The following is a 26,516-nucleotide window of genomic DNA, read 5'->3' on the forward strand; positions in this document are numbered from 1 at the left end:
GGACGTGGTCAAGACGAAATCTCTTCACTACCAACCGGTGGTAAGCTGGGTGAAAGCAAACATCAACTCAGGTCTATATCTCGTCCGGAACTTAATGTAAGTATGTCTATATTAAATTTTTGTAACTTACTACATATGTTGATTTGGGTTACAGATATTTATCAAAATGTTGCTACCTTCATAATATCTTTTATTTTAAAGGGGACCCTCGTACTCGCCCATCAAGATAAAAATACCATTCCTCGACGTACTCCTCTTTTTGAATTTAACAACGAAGCTTCCTCAGGATCAAAACTGTTTGCCCCCGTAAGTATAGAGTAGTTACCCCCAGCACTACCTTTTGTTACTAATATGAGAAGCCTTATGTTTAACATGATGTATAACATTATTTAATCGAAGGTCCAAAAATGGCAGTCGAAACAAAATCTCGCTTATGCCGCTACAAACGTGAATGTCGGAGATAGCAGACCTCAAATGAGTACACTATCGGGGCACAGCGGAACGGAGGATCGCCTTAGATCAGATGTATGGTCTCCGACCTCTTCTTGATTATAATGCTCAATTTATGACAAGCGCAGTCATAACAATATTAACACATATATGATATTGCAGTTCGATCAACCATCTTTCTCTTTGGGCCTGACTCAAGAGAAAGATGCTTTACCCTCGCGTGAACACGATCAGATGGGAGAGAATAATACTCATCATGGTTTGGAGACGCATCTAGATACTTTCCTCTCTCGAAAAAGCAAGCGTATCAAGACAGTCCCACAGTATTTACTTAGCGGTTACCAGTGCGGGAGTAGCATACTTAATCGTGCTCGAGAAGGTCAACTTTGTGGGGGTAGCTATTATGATATGTCGGTTGTTCGTGACAAGTATGCTCGACTGTCCACACTACTTAAGAAACCTTGGTAAATTTCATTTTATCCATCAGAAATATTTCATATATTTTGACATGTGGATTGGTAGAATAATATAGTAAAGCCTTTTTATTGCAGTTTTATAAACGTTGGTGGACTCTCGGTTACCCATAAAGACCTTATTGATATAGCGGACAGAACTCGTTTGTTACCTGGCAAGGCAAGTTATTATTTTAAAACTGATCTACGGAGAAGTGGAGTATATTTATGACACCAGCTAACTGTAAATTCAGGTCGTAGATATTCTTATGAGGGTTGTCCGATCCACCTTCGATAATCATTGTATCGGTAAAGTGGACATAAGTGCTGCGTTTCTGGACAGTCGGTTTGCAGCATTGTTGTGTAGGAACCATGCAAAATTCAAGAAGCAAAAGAATAAGGGTGCTTTCCTATTCAGCAAGAGTCTAGTAGATGGGCTCGCTAATAGCTGTCAGGCTTTTACCCCTGGAACCCGTTTTTACTTTCCAATATGCATCAGAAAAGAGCACTGGATAGGATTATGTCTGGATTTCAGTGCATCAAAGCTTTATGTTTTTGATTGCAACCCTGACTTAAACGAGGATTCTGCACTTCGGCAATCTCTTCTGCCTATCTCAGAAATGTTTCCTCTACTGGTAAAACAATCTTCCATATCTATTGCGGGTGTTGATACTCCCCTGATTGTAGAAAGGATTCAAGGTGTTGCCAAGAATGAAAACCCTGGCGAAGCGGCTATCACAGCAACCCTCCTGATTCAAACACATTCCTTGTTTGGTTCTGACCCATGCCGTGGGATAACTCCGTCAATTATCACCGATGAAGCACATAGAGCGGCTGTTATGATATACGAGTTTCATGCCAAGTTGTAGGACGACTTTCTTTTTTACTGAGGATCTAATATTATATGTTACTGCTATGTAATGCTTATTTATGTCAACCAGGATAATGCTTATTTACCTTTATAAGTTTATCAGTTTCTGTTATCTAGTATTAAAACCATTTGATGTTATGTTAAAAGCATCCAAGATTAGGAGGTTGAAAGATAAAACGGTCAATCGTTGCAATATTAAATAGGAAAATCCTGAAATACCGGTTATTCCTTCGAATTGAAGGTAGAGGATATTGTAAAACCGGTTTTATTCTTAAGTAACTTCTTCAATAGATTGTTATAACACCCGATCCAAATCAGATAAGGGAAACAAACTATTTCACATTGAAAACGTTCTTAATTTATGTTACAGACGAGTTACCATATTACATGAACCCATACTACCACATCTTACAAACACCCCAAAATAAGATAACGTTTATCTTACAAAGCAGGGACAGATAGTAGATAAAGTTTATCTTACAAGCAACCAATATAGAAACTCCTAAAAAGGACACCTTCCATGCGTTCACTGTTATTTATAAACACATAACTGCTACTGATCTTCCAGACTCCAAACCAACCATACTTTAATTTCATCAAATGCCTCCGGCTTTTTCACCGGGAGTTCCTTCAACTGCATCATCTGCATTTCTCTGTCCACCCTGAGTCGTCACTTCAGTCTCGTCTTTCACCTCTTGCTTTATGTTAACCTCACCAAACACCCGCCTCGATGGTTCACCTATGTAATTACAGTGATGAACGAGAAAGCTTAAATTACAATTTACACAGTATAAAACCGGATATCAAATAAAATAACGGTTATAACAAGGCATTATCCAGGTTTTCTATATTTTGGCTGAGAGCGACAAACCTATCTCAGATATAACTTGACCATGGCCTCTACCATTTCCTAGTGTAGAGTTGTTGATCTGACCTCCCAGTTGAAGCCCGGTATTGAACTCAGTTGACGAGGCAGTGGAAGATACATCCACTTGAGCTTGGTATTGAGGGATTTCCTGCTCCCCTGAATTGACTATGTTGAGATCGCTGGGAACATATCCAGTAAATTCAGAGCCAGGAACCCCATATATCCGGCCTAGTTGTAGCGCGTAACTTGATGCCATTAGGCTTTCATAATAGCTGTCTCTCATCGCCCAGTACCGAGCTTGATCATAGGAAACGTATCCACCACTAATCCCACTGTAGGTTGAGGGATCGTAAGCAGTTCTCAAGACTGATACTGGAGAAATCCTCGCTGCATTTTACATATATTTCGTTACTTCCTTTCTACATTAAGCATATAATTGTAGTGGGTATTGGATATCAAATGTAACCATAGGTAAGAATACATATACTACCGTTATCTTCAAGTATACCAAATGGATTGGTATCCTGTATTGGTTGGTTGACGACGGGTTGAGTGGGAGCAATCGGCACAATGTGATCACCCATTCCAGGGTCGACTCCAACGTTAAGGTCTAGAGAGTTTGTGGCTTTATCAACTTCCAACGAAAACCGATGCATAAGCATGAGTTTCTCCGGGTCATTAAATTCATTGATGACCTCTTCGCTGCACGTCAGCCGCCCCCGACTCATTATATCTGCAATATGTATAGATATCAATCTCTAGTATACAGGTTTTTCTGACTATTTTGTCTGAAAGTTAATATACTTACCATTTATCATAGCGAGGTGCTGTTCCTCGGTTACACCTTCTTGGAGGAAACTGAAGCGACCAATGTCAAACGGACTCCTGCATAAGTAGTGGTATTTGGCTACTTCTTGGGGACCACTCACTATACACAGTTTTGGTTCAGTGTTCCACTCGTGGACGCTCAGCAGCATGTCAACGTCGGCGTTTGTGCGCATTGTGTGAGGCGGACATGTTTCACCATCAGGTTCTAGCATCCATTGCGGGAGTTGGAAAGTGACAACAAGTGGTGATTGTCGGCCAAGATTGAAGAGACCACGCACTTTCAGATCTATGGAAGCATATTCTTCATTTCTCCTAACCAGAATGGAGTGAGACATAACCGTAGCATCTTCTTCAAATCTCCAGACACCTTGTTGCGATTTAGACCACTCTCCTTTGGATATAACAACTAGCCGAGCCATCTGTTTTCATACAACAATGAGTAGTCAAAAAACACCAACCCAAAAATGCCACTATTGTCATTGTAAAAGAAACCCTCGATTTTCAGTTATTAAAAAGGCATCGATATCAAACCATAATTTTTTTTTTTTAAAAACTGAAATTTAAAGATACTTACAGTTTTCTCAGAGTTTTCTCCGGTTTGCTTAACTTCTTTCTGTACTTGATGGTTACTTATGTGTAGCGGTAGATGTAAATGGATGTACCTTTTTATAGCAAAATACATTTGTTGGAAACCGGTCATTTTTTGGTTCTAAATTAAACCAGAGAATCACACCATATCCCCCGCATTAAATGCTTGCAGGCTACCTACTGTTATACCATCATCATTACGCAGTCTGACATGACAAAACAGGTTGATAATGATTTTTATTATTTTAATTCATCATTATCTATAAAACCTGAAACGAAATCTTCTTCTTTAACTAGAAGGGGCTAACTAAAATATCTAGCACCGTTTCTTTGTTGTTAAAACGTGTCTTTCTACTGTCCGTAACAGAACTACTGGTCTAACTATTTTGGGATTTATGTAATTTATATATTTAAAGCAAATTGTTAACGGAACCAGGTTTAGACATGTCTAACCAGGGAAGCTATTTCCCCGGTTTTTTACTTAAAGATCACCAAAAATTAACTGTCTATGAATTTACTAATTTATTTGGACCATCTTTTGACAATTTCGAAGTAATATTTGTAGGCATATTTGGAAGTAATATTTGTATCTTTGATTACACAGGTTTTTTATTTGATTATGGAAGGCGGACATATATGTAGATTGAAAAACATAACTTATCACCACAAGAATTTCCGAATAATAATTCAGAAAACGGTAATATTGGAAATATCCGGATTAATATGATTTCATATAATAGTCCGCTTGGGGAATGTTTAAAGATTGAAGGGGGTTTGGTGATACGACCAATCTTTATGTGTTCACTATATACCGCCATGTTTGTAAATATAAAAAAGTTCGCTTGTTTTAACCACTTAATATATTGGAATCTGTTATTTCTATAAGCAGGGTCGGTTTATTGTTCCCGGATATATATTTAAGTTACCATTACTCGTGAGCAACTAACTGGATTTAAATATTTGTTTTCAAACTGTTTACAAATTTTCATTATTATTTTCAATTCTATTGGTAACAGTTTCTCCTCTAAATATGGTCTTATCTCAATTCGAGATTAAATTTCATTTGGACATTTTATGTGGTTCAGGATTATCATGGAAAGAAGATTTTATTTATTAAACAAACTCGGGAATATTAATAATCATGCCACATCCCACAAATGGATGCTTTATACATCAAACATCCATTAACCCTCCTAACGTACATACACCTTCATCATCCGAGTCTCTAACTTTCCTATTTAAACAAGCATAAGATTATATTGCCATTTTGCATGTTGCCCTGTTATGTCCAGGACGCTTGCATCTGCCGCATAGTGTGCGCTTCCTAGGTCCACTTGTCTGCATTATAACAATAAAATTAATATTGTGTGTGGTAGATATATATTGGAGAAGTACATAAAATACCTGAATTTCTCCTCGAGATAAAATCCGGTTTTTTCTTGGTCTACCCGGTGGTCTCCGGCTTGCTGGGGGATTTATGTCAGGCTGGTCGTTGGAACTATCGCTGGAAATTATCTCAATCACCTCATCTTCCACCACGGGGTAGATGATTCTCGCATATGCTGTCTTGTATGTTTCCAAACTATAACACTTCCCCACCAATGAATCTACTCGGACTTTGTACCTCGTTGCAGCTGCGATGGCGTGGGTGCAAGGAATCATTAGAGCTTGGAATTCGTTGCACGTACAACACTTACGGTTCAGATTGACGTGTAAAGTTTCGCCAGTTTTATCTGTCACTTCATATTCACCATTTCTGACTACTGTCACCCCAAACATTCCACTCCTTTCAAAATTTGAAGTGACGATCTCTTGAACCCGGGGAGTAAGGAAGTTAGAACCTTCTGGATCTATCTCTCGTCGGTTGGCAAACCATGTCATAAGCTTCGTGCGAATGTACTCAATGAGAGATAGTATGGGATATTCCCGGGCCTCACGCAAAACCGAGTTCCATGTCTCCGCAACATTACTTGTCATGATGTTGTATCGATTACCCTTGAAATGAGATCTTGCCCAGTGTTCGAAGCCTATACCGATGAGATAGTCGGCACAAGATGCATTGACTCTCTTAATTTCGTTGAAGGTGGTGTAGAACTCCGAAAGTCTAAATGCACGAGCAGCTTTCCCAACTAGATAACCTAGATGCTTATCCTTAAAGTAAGTTCTCACGTTTCGTTTAAGATGCAGGATGCATGCGCAATGGCGACCGTTAGGATAAACCTGAGATGATACTGAGATAATGTTATGATACAGATATATATGCCATTTTTTAAAATATTGAAAGTAACCGGTTGTACAACATTATAACAGTTGTTACAATATATAAATCCGGTTGTACTACTTATAAGTCTTACACTTCAGCTGGCATAAGTTGTTTAGTTAGACGTAAATTTTTTGAAATTAGAAAACAAACACTAGTATACTGCTCAGTACTCTTATTCACCTCAGGTACCATAGGTTATTTGACGAAAACATAAATTTAATGAAATGCAAAGAAAAAACTTACCTTTGCAAGTCCACAATATATAGAAGGATGACGATCTGAAACAAAAACAACTTCCTCGCTATCTGCTATGAACAATTTCAGTTTTCGGAAAAACCATTCCCAAGCTTTATCATTTTCTCCATCCACCACAGCAACAGCCAATGGGAAGACTTGATAATTCCCATCTTGGGCCGATGCAGTCAGTAAACACCCAGCGTACTTGCCCCTTAAGTGTGTTCCATCCACAATAACAACTTTTCTCATGTATTGGTATCCTTCGATGCTGGCAGACAAAGCCATGAACATGTACTTGAAACGATGACCAATCCCCTCTGCATATTCCGTATGCACGTCTGCAATGCTACCAGGATTTGAACTGACGAGCTTGTTTAGGTAAGATGGCAATAGGTTGTAAGATGCTCCACAAGAACCCTTAGCGTACTCCAAAGCAACTTCTCTAGACCTCCATGCTTTCCAATATGAAATGTGAACGTCGTGATCCCCTTCCATGGCCTGCATTATCTCGGTTGGTCGTGGACCACCACCCTTTCCGGCGAACCTTGCTTTCATCATTCCACCGATCACCGTATGTGTTGCTTGTGATTGGTATCCACAGCGGTCGTCAACGGAACAAGAATGTTGAGGATCAATCGTCCTAATTTCAAATAACTCTGTATTCTTCACAATGACAGCATACACTCGCCAGTTACAGGTAGTACAGAAGCATCTGAGGATCATTCCACCTGGCGATGATCGAGTGTTTCGAAATCGGAATTTATTTCTTATTGCATACATAGCCATATGGTGCTTGAACTCTTCTCTATTTTTGAAGATCATTCCAATATAGATGACATCTGGATTATGTATCTTATTTCCTGCAAATATGTATGTATATTAAAATACTGTGTAGTTGTTATTTATTTAAAGTTTCACCACCGGATTAGTCAATACATCAACTAATGAAAAGGAAACAAATAACCAGCTTTTATTTTTTTAAATATAACAGCAGAGCGAGATAGTCATATTGAAGCTACAAATTATGTGTTAACGAACCATTGGAATTACGGAGGACGAAAGAATCTTCTTCGACAGTCAGGTCAACTTCAATCGGATCCTCATGATGTGGTCCCATAACCTCACTCGCTCCCTCTCCAGTCTCCATATTATTCATTCTTCCTCTTTCTAATGCAGCTGCATCATATCAGTAAGTGGAAGTTAATTGTTGAATTTAAAAAAATTATGTGGTCATAAAGAGATCTCGAGTTATATGTTAATGTAAGTTTATTATAATAATATCCGCCTACCTTCATCGTTGACATCCTGTAATTTGTCCTGCTCGTTCCCTCCACCGTTGCAAAAATTAAGGTCATTTTGATAGGGAAATTGGAGGTTTCTCAACGAACCAGGAGTGGAATCGGTTGATGATTCTCCAATATGAACAATGGGAGGCTGGTTTATCGGGGATGCATGACCGTCTCCACTTATATCATTTGATAGAGTTATTAAAATTTCATTGTCACCCTTATTAAAACTTTCGGTCCTGCTATCTTCAAATTCTAGATTGATGAATTCATTCCAACAGTCCTCACCAACGTCATTATCTCTCTCATCTGATTCGCAGAATTGGTTAACTTCGTTATTTTCATTCCGGGTGTATGAGTAATTTGGAGTAGTAGGACGATGATTTCGTTGAGGAGTTGTACGAAATTCTGCATGGATGTATGATTTCAAATTTTTCATAATCGGAGGTTTTTCCTAATTAAATCAGGTTATATAAATATTAATCTGGTTGTTGCCGTCAATTATATGTTAGTAAAAACCTAAATTACCTTGGTCTTCTGGGAAAACCGTCGGATTGACTTTTTCAAATCGGTTTTGAATGTTCTTCCTCTGTCGATCGTCATCACTACTAATCTTATCTACCTCGTCATTTCCATTATTGATCTCACCAAACGTGGATCTGGCCTTTTCAATCTCCAGTGACAATCGGTAGACAGTAACCATGTTCTTCTCATTGAATATGTGTGCAAGTCCAGTGCAGTCGAACTCGTCTTCTCCCACAAGCTCTTCAATAAAGTAAAAAAAATTAATGAGAATATGTTTAAGTCAAATATTTTATCTTGGTAGACTTCTGTAACCTCTAATTGCCGCAAGGTGTTCTTCCTCTGTTGATCCGTCACTTAAAAACGATATGTCACCTACTGTGAATGGTTCTCTGCATAGAAATTGATACTTTGCAACTTTGGCAGATCCATACGTGACACATAACTCCACCTCCTTGGTCCACTCTTGCACACTGAACATTAGTTCAACGTCCTCTGCGTCAACTATGTTTGTTGGTGCAGATGTAGACCCTTCCGGTAAGAGCATAGTAGAGGGTAGACGATATGACAAAACCATAGGTGTTTCTTGTTCGATCTCCAACTCTTCTCTTACCAATGAGATTAACGTGTGTATTCCGTCGTTGGTCTTGGTTAATATATAATGTTCAACAGCGGAAGGATCGCCATGGAATCGCCATTCCCCATCCGAACATTTTGTCCATTGGCCACTAATAACACGTAACAGTTGACCCATCTGTGGATATAAAGATGCAGTAAACTAATACCGAATTAGTTTCATATTTATTGAAGCTAACGACAAAATTACGAAAACAATTATTACCAGGAATGTCTCCGTCAACCCAAGTAATTTATTACTTTTCAGCTTCACAGTAGTTGAAGTACTGACGTATTTATGCTTATTATTTGGATGATGTGTGGGTTTTCAGGAGGTGGAGTTAAGGTCTATATAAAGAGAGTTTCTGGGTACTATTTCGCCCATACATACACAACCATTTACATGCGTATCTTCATAGAATCACTTCATTTAATGCTCCTACCCTACCTACATGTTGGGTATATTGTAGACATTATGATTTGACAATTGGAATAAGAGACCGAAAATTATTTCTAAAATAGTCAGTCCACAAATTTTTTATAAATATCTACTACCTCAATTATTGGTTTTAATCCGGTTACGTACTCAGTTGAACCAATTCGAAGTTATAAATTGGTTACCTATATGGGTAGTGAACTACTATCAAAACCGTTTTGATTTATAATTGGTTCAATTTATCCGGTTTTGTGCTTCATATTTCAGTTAAAACCAATAAATATTAATAGTACCGGTTATGACCTTGGTTTACCCGCTTATGACCTTGGTTGAAAACATAACCGGTCTTATTCTTATTGTAACCGGGTACATATTATCCCTAATTAAACCAAAGTAAACCTGTTGTTCAATATTTATGTAATAAAATACGAAATAAGAGGTTAATATTCCTATAATTGATGATCTATAATTATAATTTCCTATGTATCATTGTCTCTTTTAGTTTCATTTGATTATATTACTTAAGGTCAAGACCTGTAACATTAAGAAAAAAAATGGAACTATACGACCACTAAACTTTTCTGCTAACCGGTTTCCTTCCTTTCATTTGATTCTATAACTTGGGGTCACTTCGTTGGCCTTCCATAACTTGAAAAAATCACTTCCAACTGTTACCACCAAAGCTTGCCACGTCGAAAGGGGATATGAGTGGTAAAGAGGATAGGATGTAATGGGTATGAAAAAATCACTTACAACTGTGAACACCAAAGCTCGCCACGTCGAAAAGGGATACGAGTGGTAAAGTGGATAGGATGTAATGGGGTTATAATACTCCAAAGATGAAATGGTGCTACATACATTTGATAGTAGGGTTTACCCACAATTTGCAAGTCGCTATATATACATGACAAGCGATGTACCACAAAAATTCATTCCCCTTTTCATATGGCAATAAGTCATAATATACCTTTCTTCTTACTAAACAATTTCCATTGTGTCTTCAACGGGATAACGGCTCACTCATTACTGTCAATCTTCATCTTTCTCTCGTAGTCATCGGATGTTATATAGTACTTGGTAGAATTTACATGAGAGTGATTGTAATATGTGTTCCCGCTATCCCATTTAAGAGTCGATGTATCTGGGAAAGAAGCTTCTAAGACGGTTCTTGAAGAACACTGTTTAACTAGGAGAAATAAGAGGACACGGGGTTTGGGTTGATGATTTGAGAATGGCTTTAGGGGTTAGTGTCGATCACGAAGTTTGGGTTGATTGATTCAGGAAGGTTTAGGGTATAGTGTTGGACACGGGGTTTGGGTTGATTGATTTACAATGGGTTTAGGGTTTAGTGATGACCCCGGGGTTAGGGTTGATTATTTTTATATGGTTTAGGGTATAGTGTTGAATAGGGGGTTGGGTTGATTATTTGATATTTGGTTTAGGGTAGAGTGATGAAAATTGAATTTTGGTTGATTGGTTGAGGAAATGTATATAGGGTTTAGTGATTTACGACCAAACTTTAGCATCACCACAATACTGAAATTGAAATTCTATGAAATCTTAGCCACCGTTATTTTATAAACATTAACACCATATCCGTAATTCCTACATTTTAAGCCGGATTAGTTTGTGTCGACATGGTTTATAACTAAGGAGGAGGTTAGGTGGGGGTGATTACCGGAAAATATTTTAGCCCTGCTCCTAAATAGTTTAAGTGTAGTAAGTTGTTTGTAAGAACAGGTTATGGGATGATAGAACGGATATTTTAAAGAACAGTGATTAGATTTTGTAAACGAATAAGCGTATGTAATATATTCCACTTAGGTAGAACAGATGTTATATATCTACTATTTACAGGCCTATGGTTTAGATATGTGTCTTACAGGGAATCCACATGGAGCTGTGTCAGACTATGGCAGACTATGTCAGACTGTCGAGATTAGAATATTTGGTATTTTGTATGGTGCACAAAATATTTCTTATTGTGGCTGTGATATGATAAACGTATGATTACTTTGTAGAGTGTGACAAATAGTATGTGATGTTTATCCTGATTTAAAAATGTCTATTTATATATTGGGAATATATGTTCATTGAAGGAGTTTTGAAAACTGGATAATGTTCTTTGACAGACGACAAAAAGCATATAAAACCGGTTTTTCGTTTTCCAATGCTGAAATAATATAACAACACCACCGTCTTAATATAATATATTGGGATTAATGGAACTATATTATGTTTTGTATACTAATTAAATAATCGTAAATATTATATTGGAAGTATTTCAAATTGAATATGTACTATTAAGGCGTTGTTCGGAATTTGAACTGAAAATGTACCATTTGAAGAAGTATTTTGAATCTGGAATATATTCAGTAAACCCAGACAATTGAAAATATAACCGGTTATTCCTCATCTACATTTATCCATTATTTTAAGGTCACCAATTTATGATGACTAATATCTTTCGATTAAATTGGGTTTCATATTAACACTTACTAATACATTTGCCTTAATAGTAGACACAAATTTGTGTCCAATTTACTGAATAGGAGTTCAAATAAAGTAGTACATAAACCGATAAACGTTTCACACTCGAAATACAAAATAGTTTGCGATCGTAGTTGCTTGCATTCAACGAAATAGATAAACAGTAGATAAACAAACATTTCTTAGATATAAGTTGTGAGAATTTCAGATATACTTCTTACTTCACTCGACTAGTCTTCTACAGCTTCTCATGTAGTTCATACAACATCACCACAAGTCTTTGCGCTTCTTCCTTGAGAGTAGTAGGAGTGATAGACCTGCAGATTTCAATCCCAAACCTTGCATGCGTTTGCATGAGCAATATGGATGTTAGGGCAGAGTGTGAGCGGTTGCTGTTATGACGCACCACATTAGGCCTCTCTATCACAACAGCAGGATAAGAAGCAGTAGTGGAGAGCACTCCGGTACGCCTCAAAAGTGGGGGGATCATATCTCTGAAGGGTTGGAGTTGTTTCGCCAATTCTTCATCAGACCGGAGCCCCATATTGCACTCAAGAACAGTTAACTTCCACGCTTTCAGGTCGAAACACACAACAACCCAGTCTTTGTTCCCTAGATCAAACGGAAAGTAGTGATGAGTGAAAGGTGCCATTGTCGGCTCGTCCTGACCAAGATAGTGAACAAGATCTTTGGGAAAATTATATGACTCTTGTGATCTTGAACGCTCAAACTTTGGATAATGCTTCAACAACAACACAACATATCTGGTGTCAAGAAAGTTGGGACTTCTCTCACGGCTACAATTCGGTGCACTGTTGTATGTGGTCCGTACAAACCTCACCAAGATATCAATAATCTGTATATTTAAAAACAAAACAGGATTCAAAATGTATATCCACGATTGTAGCTGAGAAAACTGAATATAAAGAAGACATACCCTAGCTGGTAAGGAACGGCTGAGTTCTACGATTCCCGTGATGTCCTTGGAAGTTACTGCCAGCCCGGCAACATTTATAACACTTATATATTCAAACAAAAACATATTTAACAATAGCGTATTAGATATCCAGGTTTTCAAATTATTACAAAATATATAATATAAGAGGCATTGAGGTAACTTACAAGTTGTTGCTTAGTTTACCAACGAGCTTTGTGTATTTGGACATTACCAAATCAGGGCAGGAGTATGCAGTAAAAAAAGGGTCGGCTTCACGAGCTCGGGCAAGTGTATCATCCCCACTTTCAATCTCTTGTACATGTTCACCTGGAACCACCTTACTGCGTTTGCTTTTAGGACTTAGTGGAGGATGTGACGGGTCGTCTGTTGCTTCTTCTTCCCTATGTTCTGGAACTGTGTCAATCATATCTTCTGTGGCTACCGGAAGCGATGGATATGGAGATGGAGCCTGTAAAATGGCGGTTGTTGTGATTTCTTCTGTGGCTACCGGAAGCGATGGAGATGGAGCCTGTAAAATGGCGTAGGTCATACCACATTCATGCTTATTATATTGACAATGAATTAACATACCACAGTTTTCGAGCCACCAAAGTTAGTCTCAATATTGTCTGAACCATAGTGGACATTATGAGATCCTTCTGACAGCTCTCCAATGATCTTACGTGAAACATTGGCCCCATTCACCTCTGCTCTTGACTGTAAATTGACACACAACATATTTAAATTGATTAACATATTTAATAACTGAGGACAAACATACATAATGAAATTTATTGGCTAAATATCCCCAGATAATAACCTTGGTATCGAATTTGGTTTTTGCACGGTTAACTGAGATATCAAATTATCAAGATAGCAGGTTGATACATTGATTATCGAGTTTTTAAATATTATTTACAAATTTAAATTCTCATAACCGGCACAATAACAAGTCAACATGTTCGAAATCACTTATTACCCCTAACATATTAATTAATTTTCATGTTTGAAATCACTTATACGAAAAACATAGTAAATCCATTTATTGTGGTTAAAATCACTTATACCACTAAAAAATTAATTCATTATACATACCGAGACCATAGAAGATTCTTTGGTGTGGCTATTGGCTGATAAGAAGTCAGCCTCGAAGCCCTGATCATTGTTATTCAAGCGTGAAGTAGAATTAGCTACCCTCCCATGAGACCCCTGTCAATCAACCCCAATCCAAAAACAAAAATATATTGTTATACATATCCGGTTTTACCATCATATGATGGTTGATACCAGTTACTATATATTGGTATCGGATATTACAATCGCAAACGGCAAGTTCTAGTATTTTTCAATTACCTCCAACACTGATGTTGATCTTCTGTCGCCATTGGGTTGACTGTTGTCACCATTTTCTTCCTCATTTACCTCAGTGTTTAGGTTCCCCCCAGGTTTCTGTGTTCTGAGGTTTGGGTTGGCCTCACCGTCCATGGAAGACCGCATGATATCATCCTTGAAGGTTTGAAGCTGATTATTGACTGAAACCATGATAGTGGTCTCCAAGGAGTCCACTTGAACAGCCGTTTTTTCGGCAACTGATACAGCTTTGGCCACATTCGCATCAACTCTTTGGAGCTCCGTTTTGAGAATAGACATCACAATGCCTGCAATACGGTTGTCGTCGTCCGTTTCCTTGTGTGTAACCGGGTTATTTTTCCGCTTCTTCTTACCCACCTCCTTTGCTATGTCACGCAATCTCTCAACGTCAAGTTTGGTAGCGCCACCTTTGAACATCGTAGCCGTGAAAGAGTAACCTTCTGCTAGAAGCTTCAGAAGATTATCTACTTTAACGTCGCACACCTCGTCTGCCCATACAAGTATAACGTTATCTATTGGTCTATCCGGATCATCAGGGATAATGCTTCTAACCAAAACCTGAAATATTAAAGCTTAACTGTTAACCAACAACACAAATTTAACAAAAATATCGAGTGTTTGTTATTACTAAAACGGAGGACTCAAAAACATCAACTTACATCAGTTTTTTTGTCCTCTTTGCGAGCATGCCCGGGGCTCAGTGTCTTTTGTTTGTTCCTCTTCTTCACGATATCATCTCCATCGTCGCTGCTATCGGAATCAGAAGATGCACAAGTCTCCAAGACAACTTCGGTTAGAGATGGTACAGCCTCTACCATAACCAGTTGTAGTGCCAATGCAAACCCTTTCAGTGCTATTGTATCATTGGAGAAGGCGACCTCGTCTCTTTGCTTTATACTACCCATAAGCATTTCAAAAGCTAGGCGACCCCACGGATACGAAAAGAACTGGTCGAGATCTTTTGTTGCCTCAGCATGTTCTTTCATCATCTTCATTTTGAGGTTTGTGGAGAGGAGGACCGAAGAGACTATCGCGAGACAAGCCACCTTAATCCTTATGTCTGAATCGGTTATCGTTTTTTTCCTTAGCATCTTTAGGGCCGTCGAAACCCGAATCTCCTCTCTGTTCCCAAATAGCTCGGCCCAATAAGGTTTCTCCTTCATCTTCGACTTTGACTTCACCTTCGTCTTCTTCGGGTATTCACCGCAGTGGAGACCGGTTACAATCGCGAACTCGCGAAGAGAAAATTTTATCGGTTTCCCCGCAAACCGAAACCAAGCCTCATATTTTTTCTCCACCTTCAACTGTCTAGACAACATGTATCTAGCAAATCTACCCGAGAAACCCGGTTTCTCCGCGATGTCAACAATCTTACCAAAGGGAGACAAGCGCAATCTCTGGATCTCATCTTCTTCCAGGGAATCTAGTATGTGATTGATAGCCGTAGAGGATTGGTAGGTAAGAACTCTGACACCTACCGGTTCATCGCCCGCCGCAAACATCATCTCCGGAATGGGAAGGGGAGGTTCCGCAGGATCGCGAACTGGTTCATCGCGGTTGGGAGATTCGTCCATTTTCTGGACTTTTTTTCTTTTGGTGAACTTCAAAGTTTGAAGGTGAGAGAGTAATGAGAAGATGTGAGAGATGGCGTTATGTTCTATGGGAAACTCAAAAGGTTTTAGCATCTTTTGAAACAAAACCCTTCGTAATAATTACAGTCTCCTGCATTAAACTGACAACACGTAAAGTTCAGAGGCTGCTGCAATAGGCTGACCAGGAATAATTAAATAATGCGATTATTTACATTTTTATAACATTAGGATATTGCAGTTCGATCAAAGGTTCTCTAAAATATAATCAGGCCCACTTAACAATTTAAAAGCCCGTAGTATATAACCGTTACACGGCCCATGCTTAATTTGTGAGCATACGATGGCCCATTACTGAATTTGTGATCATTATTTTGAAAATAATGATCTCATCTTCAAAAATATCTTCTTCTCTCCTTTTTAAAAATATCTTATCATCTGCGAAAATATCTTTTTGTTAATAAAATATTATAAAAGCACTAAAATATCTTCCTCTCTTCTCTTATGTTCATCACTTCACATCGCCAAAAATAACCGGTTTTCAATCTCTGTTGACTTTTTCAATAACCTGTTATATCGTCAAAACTGCCGGTTGCAGGTTACTCAATTTTGCCATACACGTGACTTCTCAAGGACAGAATCGTGAAGCCGTGCGTTAAGTTACATGGTTCTCCAATTAATAAAAAATTTGCACACTTCTGCAAATACCATCCAAAATTTTGATATTGAGCTAAATAGGCCTTCATTTTATATGATCATGATGTATTATTGTATGTGTTCCAAGTTTGACATATTCCATTTATATTTATCATTTTATCACATAAGCATATTACTCGTGATATTCCAATTTGACTAGCAAATCTATCATTAACGTGGAGTCACAATGTAAAGCATTACTTCAACACTGTCACTGGGCATGTAAAAGGTAGACTCGACATAAGTTCTTCTTTCGCACAATTGCACTGCCCACGTCGTCACTGAATCCGTTTATTCACTATGTTTATTGATTGAACAAACAAAAGGGAGGTGTCACCTAAAACCTATAATCAGGGCATCTAAGTTGGGAGATTTACCGCCGTTTTTCTTTTGGATGGCTCAATAATGTCTACGGATGTTCTGTTAAAGCGGGTTTTGGTTGCTCCGGAAGGAACTCACGGTTTCGACAGCCCAATGATATGTTGTGGCGAGGGTGAAGTGAGAAGTCTGGTTTCAACTTTATTTATCTTATCTATTGTGATTTCTGTTAAGCTTTCAGCTAGTTTGATCTTTTATGTTTAACTTGCCAGTTTCGATTCATTTTTGTGTGGTGTTTGTGCTTATCGTTTTTAAACTAATCTCCCGTGTGTGGGCTATAGATTCCGGCGATATTCATTTCGTATGTCGGCTTAAGACTCACGGGGTTGTATAAACCATCGTCTTTGTATGTTTCAGTTTCTAATCAAAATCTTTTTGAGGAAAAAAATTACTTTTGGTGAGAAACTCTAATTAAAACTCTTGATGTGTATGGCCATACTAAAAAGATTCTTATTCGGAATATTTATTCCATCAGCAAATGATCGAAAGAAGAACAGCCAACAAAGAATTAGATCACAACTGTCATATATAATAAAACTATAGAGGAAGAAAAATCCTGGATCCATCATCACTTCAAAATCACCAAACACGAGCGGCAGTTTGAAATTACAAGACTAAAAAGGTTATTTGATTCAAGTCAATAGGTTCATAACTACCAGAGCAATTGTACTATTCATATCCTATTTTTCTTGAAGAACTTGTATATACTCGCAAGTTATATGAAAATTTAGTAGCAAAAAAACAAAATTTGCAGGTGATGTATTTCATGACTGTAACTAATATTCATTGTTGTAGTATTTTAGAGAACATTAAAATGAAAATATATAGACCACATGTTCTCTTCATAACACCAGTAACAATTCACCATGACCATATTCACTGTACAATCAGTAGTGAGAAAACGTCCCCAGTAACATTTATTATGACGAGGCCCTCCAAAGTAAAAGTATAATTTGGGTACCATTAATCTTTATCTCACAAATTGTATTCATAAAACCAGTTTTGATTCAACAAAGAATCTTGGAACAACTTGTTTCAATTTCAACACATTAATATCGTTCAAGCTCGAAACTGCAACTTGATTGGAAATAAAGGAAAAAAAAAGGGTTCACAAGATAATAGTGCCATCACAAACAGTGAAATTCAGACCATCAAAGCTTAAAGAATGCACCAAAGCTTAATCGACTTCCTCGATCTTGGGGCCAGGACCTCCGGTAGAAGGAGGAGCTTCATCATCATCCATCCCAGCAGGGCCACTTGCATCACCACCAGCTCCTTGATACATCTTAGCTATGATGGGATTGCAGACACTCTCCAACTCTTTCATCTTGTCTTCAAACTCGTCAGCCTCAGCCGTCTGGTTCCCATCAAGCCACTGGATTGCCTCCTCAACCGAATCCTCAATCTTCTTCTTGTCTGCAGCAGGAAGCTTCTCGCCAATCTTCTCATCCCGGATCGTGTTTCTCATGTTGTAAGCATAGTTCTCGAGCGCGTTCTTGGCCTCAACCTTCTTCTTATGCTCCTCGTCCTCAGACTTGTACTTCTCAGCCTCTTGCACCATCTTCTCTATCTCGTCTTTAGACAAGCGACCCTTGTCGTTGGTGATGGTGATCTTGTTCTTCTGGCCAGTGGTCTTGTCCTCCGCAGAGACGTTGAGGATTCCATTTGCGTCTATGTCAAAGCAGACTGTGATCTGAGGGACACCACGGGGAGCAGGAGGGATGCCAGAGAGCTCGAATTTACCAAGGAGGTTGTTGTCTTTGGTTCTGGCTCTCTCACCTTCGTAGACTTGAATCAACACACCAGGCTGGTTGTCAGAGTAAGTGGAGAAGACCTGTTCCTTCTTGGTGGGGATCGTAGTGTTCCTCTGGATCAAGGTGGTCATGACTCCACCAGCGGTTTCGAGACCAAGAGAGAGAGGAGTCACGTCCAACAGAAGAAGGTCTTGCACCTTCTCGTTCCCTTCGCCGCTCAGAATAGCTCCTTGAACAGCTGCTCCGTAAGCAACAGCCTCGTCAGGGTTAATGGACTTGCAGAGCTCTTTGCCATTGAAGAAGTCTTGGAGAAGCTGTTGAACCTTGGGGATACGTGTAGAGCCACCGACGAGGACAACATCGTGGACTGTACTCTTGTCCATCTTAGCATCACGTAGACACTTCTCAACTGGCTCCATACACTTTCTGAAAAGATCCATGTTGAGCTCCTCGAACCTGGCGCGAGTGAGTGCAGAGTAGAAGTCAATCCCTTCAAAGAGAGAGTCAATCTCGATGGTGGTTTGAGCGGTGGAAGAGAGAGTCCTCTTTGCTCTCTCGCAGGCAGTTCTCAACCTCCTCAAAGCTCTCGGGTTACCGCTTATGTCCTTCTTGCTCTTCCTCTTAAACTCTTGGACAAAATGGTTCACCATTCTGTTGTCAAAGTCTTCACCACCAAGATGAGTGTCTCCAGCGGTAGCCTTCACCTCGAAGATACCTTCTTCGATAGTAAGAAGAGAAACATCAAAGGTACCACCACCGAGATCAAAGATCAAAACGTTCTTCTCTCCAACACTGGTGGCCTTCTTGTCAAGACCATAAGCAATGGCGGCCGCTGTCGGCTCGTTGATGATACGCATCACATTCAGACCAGCGATGACGCCAGCGTCCTTTGTGGCCTGACGCTGAGAGTCGTTGAAGTAAGCTGGAACAGTGACCACAGCGTTCTTGATGGTGACGCCAAGGTAAGCTTCGGCAATCTCACGCATCTTGATGAGAACCATGGAAGAGATCTCCTCTGCCGCGAACTGCTTCTCTTCTCCCTTGTAGGACACGACAATCATGGGTTTGTCCGCAGGGCCAGGGATGATCTTGAATGGCCATAGCTTCATGTCGCTTTGCACTGATAAATATTTAAGAAATTCTTAGATAATTTGGACTGATAATTTGGACTGATAAGAATTTCTTAAATAAGAATGGCCATAGCTTCATGTCGCTTTGCACTGATAAATATCTAAGAATTTCTTAAATATTTATCTTGAATGGCCATAGCTTCATGTCGCTTTGCGCTTATGACCCAACCCGACCCGTTTGCCACTCCACCGGAGCTTTTGCTCTGGCCAGAGAAGCCAATATGATCTCTGCATTGTGGAGAGACAGAGGCAAAGATGGAATCTTTGGGAATCTTTTAGAGACAAGATCATCCTCCAAACTTAGCTTCTCTCCTCCGACGACACCGGGCCAACCCGGAGTAACCGGGTCACCGATTCCTCTCATCACCGTGCCTCTCTCGATGCCCCCGAGCCCACCACCGTCTTTCTCGTCGTATATCAAGACGCCGAGAGCACCTTTAGTCTCTGCCGTCTTCACGATCACTCCTCTTCCAAGAGTCTCTCCCTTTCGAACTAAAACCAAACAGCCTCTCACGCTCACTCCGACCATCTCGAGGGCTCGGTAGTCTCTCTCCTCGCCGTGGTTCACGAAGACGACGTTCCCAGACGCGGAGCCAGACGGGGAGTAAGCGTGGTACGGCATAACGACGTCGGAGGAAGAGGAAACGTCGTCGTTTAAGTCGAACTCCAGAGTCGTGTTGTCGTTGCTAAAACGCGCGGTGAGGGAGAAGTGCGTAGGGTAAGAGAGGAGAGCTTCGTACTCGGCGACGCGGGTGTCATCGAGTCGGAGGCTTTGGAAGTGGTTTAGGACGTAGTTGAGCGTGTCTAGAGAGGGTTTTGTTCCGGCGAGGTGAGGGTGACGGGTTAAGGAGTGGAGGTAGGAGGAGACGGTGGCGTTGGAGGCGGAGGAGAGGAAGAGGCGGCGGAGAGTGAGGGAGTTGTGTTTGTTTGGGGAGAAGAGATGAGGAGGAGTGGCGTCTGGGTGGTGGAGGGTGTAGAAAGTGGCGACTAAGAGGACTATGGCGAAGAGGAAAGAACAGAGCGGCGGTGGATGTCGGAAAGAGACGCGAGGCTGCGACATTGCAGAGAGAGAGAGAGAAGTGAGTAATTGTTTAAGCAAAGTAGTGGCTAAGCCAAAGTAACTATCTTTTGATATGCTTTTTTGTCGTCAAGTGTCTTTCTTTTTATTACTAATCATCTTTGTCCTTTTCTGTGTCTTGTCTATTTTGTTATTTTATTTGGTCAAATACATTGTTGTTGATCTTCTTCTTCTTCTTCTGCTTTGTTTTCTTTAACAGTTCAGTTAAAAAAGACTAAGAAGTTGAATATATATATAGGATATGCTTTAATCGGTTGAAAGATCACTTGAGAAACATGTAAACGACTATTTGGATGCTAAGACATCACAAGTGTCGGTCGAGTCGAATGAAAAGCTGCATGTATTTATAATAACAAAAGTGGTGTATGTTTTTTTAGTGGTATAGTGAGTCTCCAAAGAGGTATATTCTTTTATATAGTACTATTATTTTTGTTTTCTTTCATTTTAGGGAATTTGCACTAGATGGTAAAGTTTCGTCTAGATATTAGCTAGGTGGTAAAAGGGCTGTAGCAATTTCGGTAATCCCAGAACTATCCCTCATTTGATAAAAGAGTGGAGCACATGCGCCTGTCAAATTACTGACGTCACAACAGGTTGAGGCGGTTGCATAAAGGAAAAGATAATTATGCAAAGAACATAAGGTGTTGAAATATCTATAAGTGTTAAAAGTGCAAAGACCCCTAGATTTTTTCGTTCAGACTTTCGTTCTACAACATATGTGATTTTTGAAACTAAATCTCAGGTCTTATTTATTTGCCACCAACCTCTGTTTTCTCTACAAATCGCTCATAGACGTTTCTAAAAAATCTGTTTTCTCTAAAATCAAAATGGTTTCTTCGAGAATAGTCGATTACCATGAAGATCTCGTGGAAGAACCCGAAGTTGAGTTACCTCAGATGGTTTTTGCGGATGGCGAGGAACCAGTCGGCGTCAGAGTGCTTACTTACCAGTCTTCTCGAGCAATAAACACCATACTTAATGCTCTCAACGAAGCTGAGATCCAGTACCTGAGAGAGTCGTCGTTTGGTAAACTCATCGAGATAGCCGAAAAACCTGCATTTTCTGGTAGATTTGCTAGATATCTACTATCTCGACAGTTGAAGGTCGAAAAAAAACACGAAGCTTGGTTTCGGTTTGCCGGAAATCCTATTAGGTTTTCATTGAGGGAGTTTGCCATAGTCACTGGGCTTCCTTGCGGTGAAATCCCCAAAAAGCAGAAGATGAAGAAGAAGAATATCAACGAGAAACCTTATTGGCCCGAACTATTTGGGAGTATGGAAGAAATGCGAGTATCTCAGGCTGTGAAGATGCTACGAAAAAAAACGGTTACAGATCCAGATATCCGGATGAAATTGGCATGCCTTGCAATAGTTTCATCTGTGTTGCTGTCAACAAATCTTAAGATGAAAATGCTAAAGGAGTACGCTGAGCTACTTGGAGACATAGAAGAGTTTTTGTCTTTTCCATGGGGTCGTATTGCATTCGATATGCTGATGACCAGTATCAAAAAAAGGGATGAGATATCCTTGTCTCAAGATACCATTGCGCTTAAAGGCTTTGCTCTAGCTCTCCAGCTTGTAATTGTTGAAGCTGTCCCTGCTTTGACAGAAGTGGTTCAGGATGCGTGTTCTTCTTCCGAATCGGAAAGTGATGATGATGAAATAGAGTCCCCTGTTAGCAAGGCAAGGAGGAAGACTTTGAATCCTGCCCACGCAAGGGAAGTAGACAGAAAATCGGAGGTAAACATCATATTTAACTGAATAATTAGTACTAATATTATTACCTATATTAATCGTGCTTGTAGTAATTATTTAACCGGAATTGGATACTTCCATGTTGTGTAGGCTGTTGTGAACAGCATTATCCCCGAAGATCCTCATCGGCCACTCAATGATTCTGTTTTGGGTTGGCCAGACGAGGTGTTTGATATCAAAGTTGACAACCTTTTGAAGCTTATATTTCAAAAGTTTGTGTTCTCCAAAGATATGTTCAAAGGTGGAGTAACAAAATCTGATGTTGAGAAGATGCGGGAAGACTCCAAACCAAATGGCAAGAAGAAGCAGACCCGAGGGAAGGAGAAACAGAGCATAGAAGCAGAAGAAGATAAAATTTCACCAATTGTGCTTTCCCTTCTCAAACCTGAGCTCCAGCGGATCGAAGGCAAAGTGTCGTCTGGCATTGACTCCATGAAACAGTTAGCTTTGTCATCTGTACAGTACAAAGATGACGTTCTAGCCACTGTGTCTGGAATGATAAAGCAAATGAAATCGGAAATTCTGGTTTCACTTGCCCAGGGTCATGCACATGAGGTTTCAGGGTGTCACAATATCATCCTGTCAGATGGTCATGTCTCGAAGCCAAGTTCTTCGAAACAACTAACCGGTCGAAGCGAGGCCGGTAATGGGCATGCTGCTTCAGAGTGTCACCCAATCAATCCGTCTTCTTCCAATGCATCTATCCCACCTTGTTCCAACCAACCTGCAGTGGAAGGTGATGACGAGAATAACAGGGTGATCGCTAATGTGTTGGAAAATCTCAGTCATTATTCAACTCCTCCTGGATCACCCAACCAACCACCTGTAAGAATCTTCCTGTAGTGCATAACCGGTTATTTGTAAGAAAGAAATCACCGGCTATTTGAAGATAAATCCGGCTTCATGATTGCCTCATCATATAGATTGAGTAAACATATATTAAATCCATAATTATAAGTGTGTTACCGGTTTCAATTAGTGTATTCCGATTTCACTTTTTAGGTTTCCGACGGACGTGGTCAAGACGAAATCTCTTCACTACCAACCGGTGGTAAGCTGGGTGAAAGCAAACATCAACTCAGGTCTATATCTCGTCCGGAACTTAATGTAAGTATGTCTATATTAAATTTTGTAACTTACTACATATGTTGATTTGGGTTACAGATATTTATCAAAATGTTGCTACCTTCATAATATCTTTTATTTTAAAGGGGACCCTCGTACTCGCCCATCAAGATAAAAATACCATTCCTCGACGTACTCCTCTTTTTGAATTTAACAACGAAGCTTCCTCAGGATCAAAACTGTTTGCCCCCGTAAGTATAGAGTAGTTACCCCCAGCACTACCTTTTGTTACTAATATGAGAAGCCTTATGTTTAACATGATGTATAACATTATTTAATCGAAGGTCCAAAAATGGCAGTCGAAACAAAATCTCGCTTATGCCGCTACAAACGTGAATGTCGGAGATAGCAGACCTCAAATGAGTACACTATCGGGGCACAGCGGAACGGAGGATCGCCTTAGATCAGATGTATGGTCTCCGACCTCTTCTTGATTATAATGCTCAATTTATGACAAGCGCAGTCATAACAATATTAACACATATATGATATTGCAGTTCGATCAACCATCTTTCTCTTTGGGCCTGACTCAAGAGAAAGATGCTTTACCCTCGCGTGAACACGATCAGATGGGAGAGAATAATACTCATCATGGTTTGGAGACGCATCTAGATACTTTCCTCTCTCGAAAAAGCAAGCGTATCAAGACAGTCCCACAGTATTTACTTAGCGGTTACCAGTGCGGGAGTAGCATACTTAATCGTGCTCGAGAAGGTCAACTTTGTGGGGGTAGCTATTATGATATGTCGGTTGTTCGTGACAAGTATGCTCGACTGTCCACACTACTTAAGAAACCTTGGTAAATTTCATTTTATCCATCAGAAATATTTCATATATTTTGACATGTGGATTGGTAGAATAATATAGTAAAGCCTTTTTATTGCAGTTTTATAAACGTTGGTGGACTCTCGGTTACCCATAAAGACCTTATTGATATAGCGGACAGAACTCGTTTGTTACCTGGCAAGGCAAGTTATTATTTTAAAACTGATCTACGGAGAAGTGGAGTATATTTATGACACCAGCTAACTGTAAATTCAGGTCGTAGATATTCTTATGAGGGTTGTCCGATCCACCTTCGATAATCATTGTATCGGTAAAGTGGACATAAGTGCTGCGTTTCTGGACAGTCGGTTTGCAGCATTGTTGTGTAGGAACCATGCAAAATTCAAGAAGCAAAAGAATAAGGGTGCTTTCCTATTCAGCAAGAGTCTAGTAGATGGGCTCGCTAATAGCTGTCAGGCTTTTACCCCTGGAACCCGTTTTTACTTTCCAATATGCATCAGAAAAGAGCACTGGATAGGATTATGTCTGGATTTCAGTGCATCAAAGCTTTATGTTTTTGATTGCAACCCTGACTTAAACGAGGATTCTGCACTTCGGCAATCTCTTCTGCCTATCTCAGAAATGTTTCCTCTACTGGTAAAACAATCTTCCATATCTATTGCGGGTGTTGATACTCCCCTGATTGTAGAAAGGATTCAAGGTGTTGCCAAGAATGAAAACCCTGGCGAAGCGGCTATCACAGCAACCCTCCTGATTCAAACACATTCCTTGTTTGGTTCTGACCCATGCCGTGGGATAACTCCGTCAATTATCACCGATGAAGCACATAGAGCGGCTGTTATGATATACGAGTTTCATGCCAAGTTGTAGGACGACTTTCTTTTTTACTGAGGATCTAATATTATATGTTACTGCTATGTAATGCTTATTTATGTCAACCAGGATAATGCTTATTTACCTTTATAAGTTTATCAGTTTCTGTTATCTAGTATTAAAACCATTTGATGTTATGTTAAAAGCATCCAAGATTAGGAGGTTGAAAGATAAAACGGTCAATCGTTGCAATATTAAATAGGAAAATCCTGAAATACCGGTTATTCCTTCGAATTGAAGGTAGAGGATATTGTAAAACCGGTTTTATTCTTAAGTAACTTCTTCAATAGATTGTTATAACACCCGATCCAAATCAGATAAGGGAAACAAACTATTTCACATTGAAAACGTTCTTAATTTATGTTACAGACGAGTTACCATATTACATGAACCCATACTACCACATCTTACAAACACCCCAAAATAAGATAACGTTTATCTTACAAAGCAGGGACAGATAGTAGATAAAGTTTATCTTACAAGCAACCAATATAGAAACTCCTAAAAAGGACACCTTCCATGCGTTCACTGTTATTTATAAACACATAACTGCTACTGATCTTCCAGACTCCAAACCAACCATACTTTAATTTCATCAAATGCCTCCGGCTTTTTCACCGGGAGTTCCTTCAACTGCATCATCTGCATTTCTCTGTCCACCCTGAGTCGTCACTTCAGTCTCGTCTTTCACCTCTTGCTTTATGTTAACCTCACCAAACACCCGCCTCGATGGTTCACCTATGTAATTACAGTGATGAACGAGAAAGCTTAAATTACAATTTACACAGTATAAAACCGGATATCAAATAAAATAACGGTTATAACAAGGCATTATCCAGGTTTTCTATATTTTGGCTGAGAGCGACAAACCTATCTCAGATATAACTTGACCATGGCCTCTACCATTTCCTAGTGTAGAGTTGTTGATCTGACCTCCCAGTTGAAGCCCGGTATTGAACTCAGTTGACGAGGCAGTGGAAGATACATCCACTTGAGCTTGGTATTGAGGGATTTCCTGCTCCCCTGAATTGACTATGTTGAGATCGCTGGGAACATATCCAGTAAATTCAGAGCCAGGAACCCCATATATCCGGCCTAGTTGTAGCGCGTAACTTGATGCCATTAGGCTTTCATAATAG

At 39.6% G+C, this 26,516-nt stretch overlaps 5 protein-coding genes and 1 long non-coding RNA gene across 6 annotated transcripts; 3 read left to right on the forward strand and 3 right to left on the reverse strand.

Moving 5' to 3' along the window:
* Positions 1-201: 201 nt before the first annotated feature.
* LOC130502694 (uncharacterized) lies at positions 202-1,828 on the forward strand (the record flags this gene model as incomplete). The annotated part of the gene is made up of 4 exons (XM_056997486.1): positions 202-306; positions 400-525; positions 613-914; positions 1,002-1,828. Coding segments are annotated over 4 exons (666 nt in total), but the record flags the coding sequence as incomplete, so codon positions are not given.
* A 10,316-nt stretch (positions 1,829-12,144) lies between these two features.
* LOC130502697 (uncharacterized) lies at positions 12,145-15,788 on the reverse strand. The gene is made up of 7 exons (XM_056997488.1): positions 14,874-15,788; positions 14,197-14,772; positions 13,939-14,052; positions 13,435-13,560; positions 13,029-13,372; positions 12,844-12,925; positions 12,145-12,762 (listed from the first exon to the last, which is right to left on the reverse strand). The coding sequence occupies exons 1-7, from the start codon at positions 15,786-15,788 to the stop codon at positions 12,145-12,147; spliced, it is 2,775 nt and encodes a 924-aa protein (XP_056853468.1).
* Positions 15,789-16,604: 816 nt separating this feature from the next.
* Positions 16,605-17,228, forward strand: LOC130502695 (uncharacterized). The gene is made up of 2 exons (XR_008940394.1): positions 16,605-16,728; positions 16,826-17,228. It is a non-coding gene; the product is annotated as an uncharacterized LOC130502695 (long non-coding RNA).
* A 704-nt stretch (positions 17,229-17,932) lies between these two features.
* Positions 17,933-19,770, reverse strand: LOC108837350 (heat shock 70 kDa protein 1). Its single transcript, XM_018610407.2, has one exon. It carries the CDS (start codon positions 19,738-19,740, stop codon positions 18,055-18,057), a length of 1,686 nt encoding a protein of 561 aa, XP_018465909.2. The 5' UTR covers positions 19,741-19,770; the 3' UTR covers positions 17,933-18,054.
* A 148-nt stretch (positions 19,771-19,918) lies between these two features.
* LOC130502698 (probable glutamate carboxypeptidase AMP1) lies at positions 19,919-20,821 on the reverse strand. The gene has a single exon (XM_056997489.1). The coding sequence runs from the start codon at positions 20,819-20,821 to the stop codon at positions 19,919-19,921; it is 903 nt and encodes a 300-aa protein (XP_056853469.1).
* A 480-nt stretch (positions 20,822-21,301) lies between these two features.
* Positions 21,302-25,431, forward strand: LOC130502696 (uncharacterized). Its single transcript, XM_056997487.1, has 4 exons — positions 21,302-23,909; positions 24,003-24,128; positions 24,216-24,517; positions 24,605-25,431. Exon 1 carries the CDS (start codon positions 21,667-21,669, stop codon positions 22,597-22,599), a length of 933 nt encoding a protein of 310 aa, XP_056853467.1. The 5' UTR covers positions 21,302-21,666; the 3' UTR covers positions 22,600-23,909; positions 24,003-24,128; positions 24,216-24,517; positions 24,605-25,431.
* Positions 25,432-26,516: the final 1,085 nt, after the last annotated feature.

Source organism: Raphanus sativus, unplaced genomic scaffold (assembly GCF_000801105.2).
Source record: "Raphanus sativus cultivar WK10039 unplaced genomic scaffold, ASM80110v3 Scaffold0664, whole genome shotgun sequence".
NCBI lineage: Eukaryota > Viridiplantae > Streptophyta > Magnoliopsida > Brassicales > Brassicaceae > Raphanus > Raphanus sativus.

Coding starts and splice junctions, on each gene's coding strand:
- LOC130502697 (XM_056997488.1), bottom strand. CDS start 15,788: ATGGACGAATCTCCCAACCGCGATGAACCAGTTCGCGATCCTGCGGAA. Junction 13,561..13,938: donor AAGAATCTTCTATGGTCTCG/GTATGTATAATG, acceptor GTCAATTTACAG/TCAAGAGCAGAGGTGAATGG. Junction 13,373..13,434: donor TTGGTGGCTCGAAAACTGTG/GTATGTTAATTC, acceptor GCCATTTTACAG/GCTCCATCTCCATCGCTTCC.
- LOC108837350 (XM_018610407.2), bottom strand. CDS start 19,740: ATGAAGCTATGGCCATTCAAGATCATCCCTGGCCCTGCGGACAAACCC.
- LOC130502698 (XM_056997489.1), bottom strand. CDS start 20,821: ATGTCGCAGCCTCGCGTCTCTTTCCGACATCCACCGCCGCTCTGTTCT.
- LOC130502696 (XM_056997487.1), top strand. CDS start 21,667: ATGGTTTCTTCGAGAATAGTCGATTACCATGAAGATCTCGTGGAAGAA.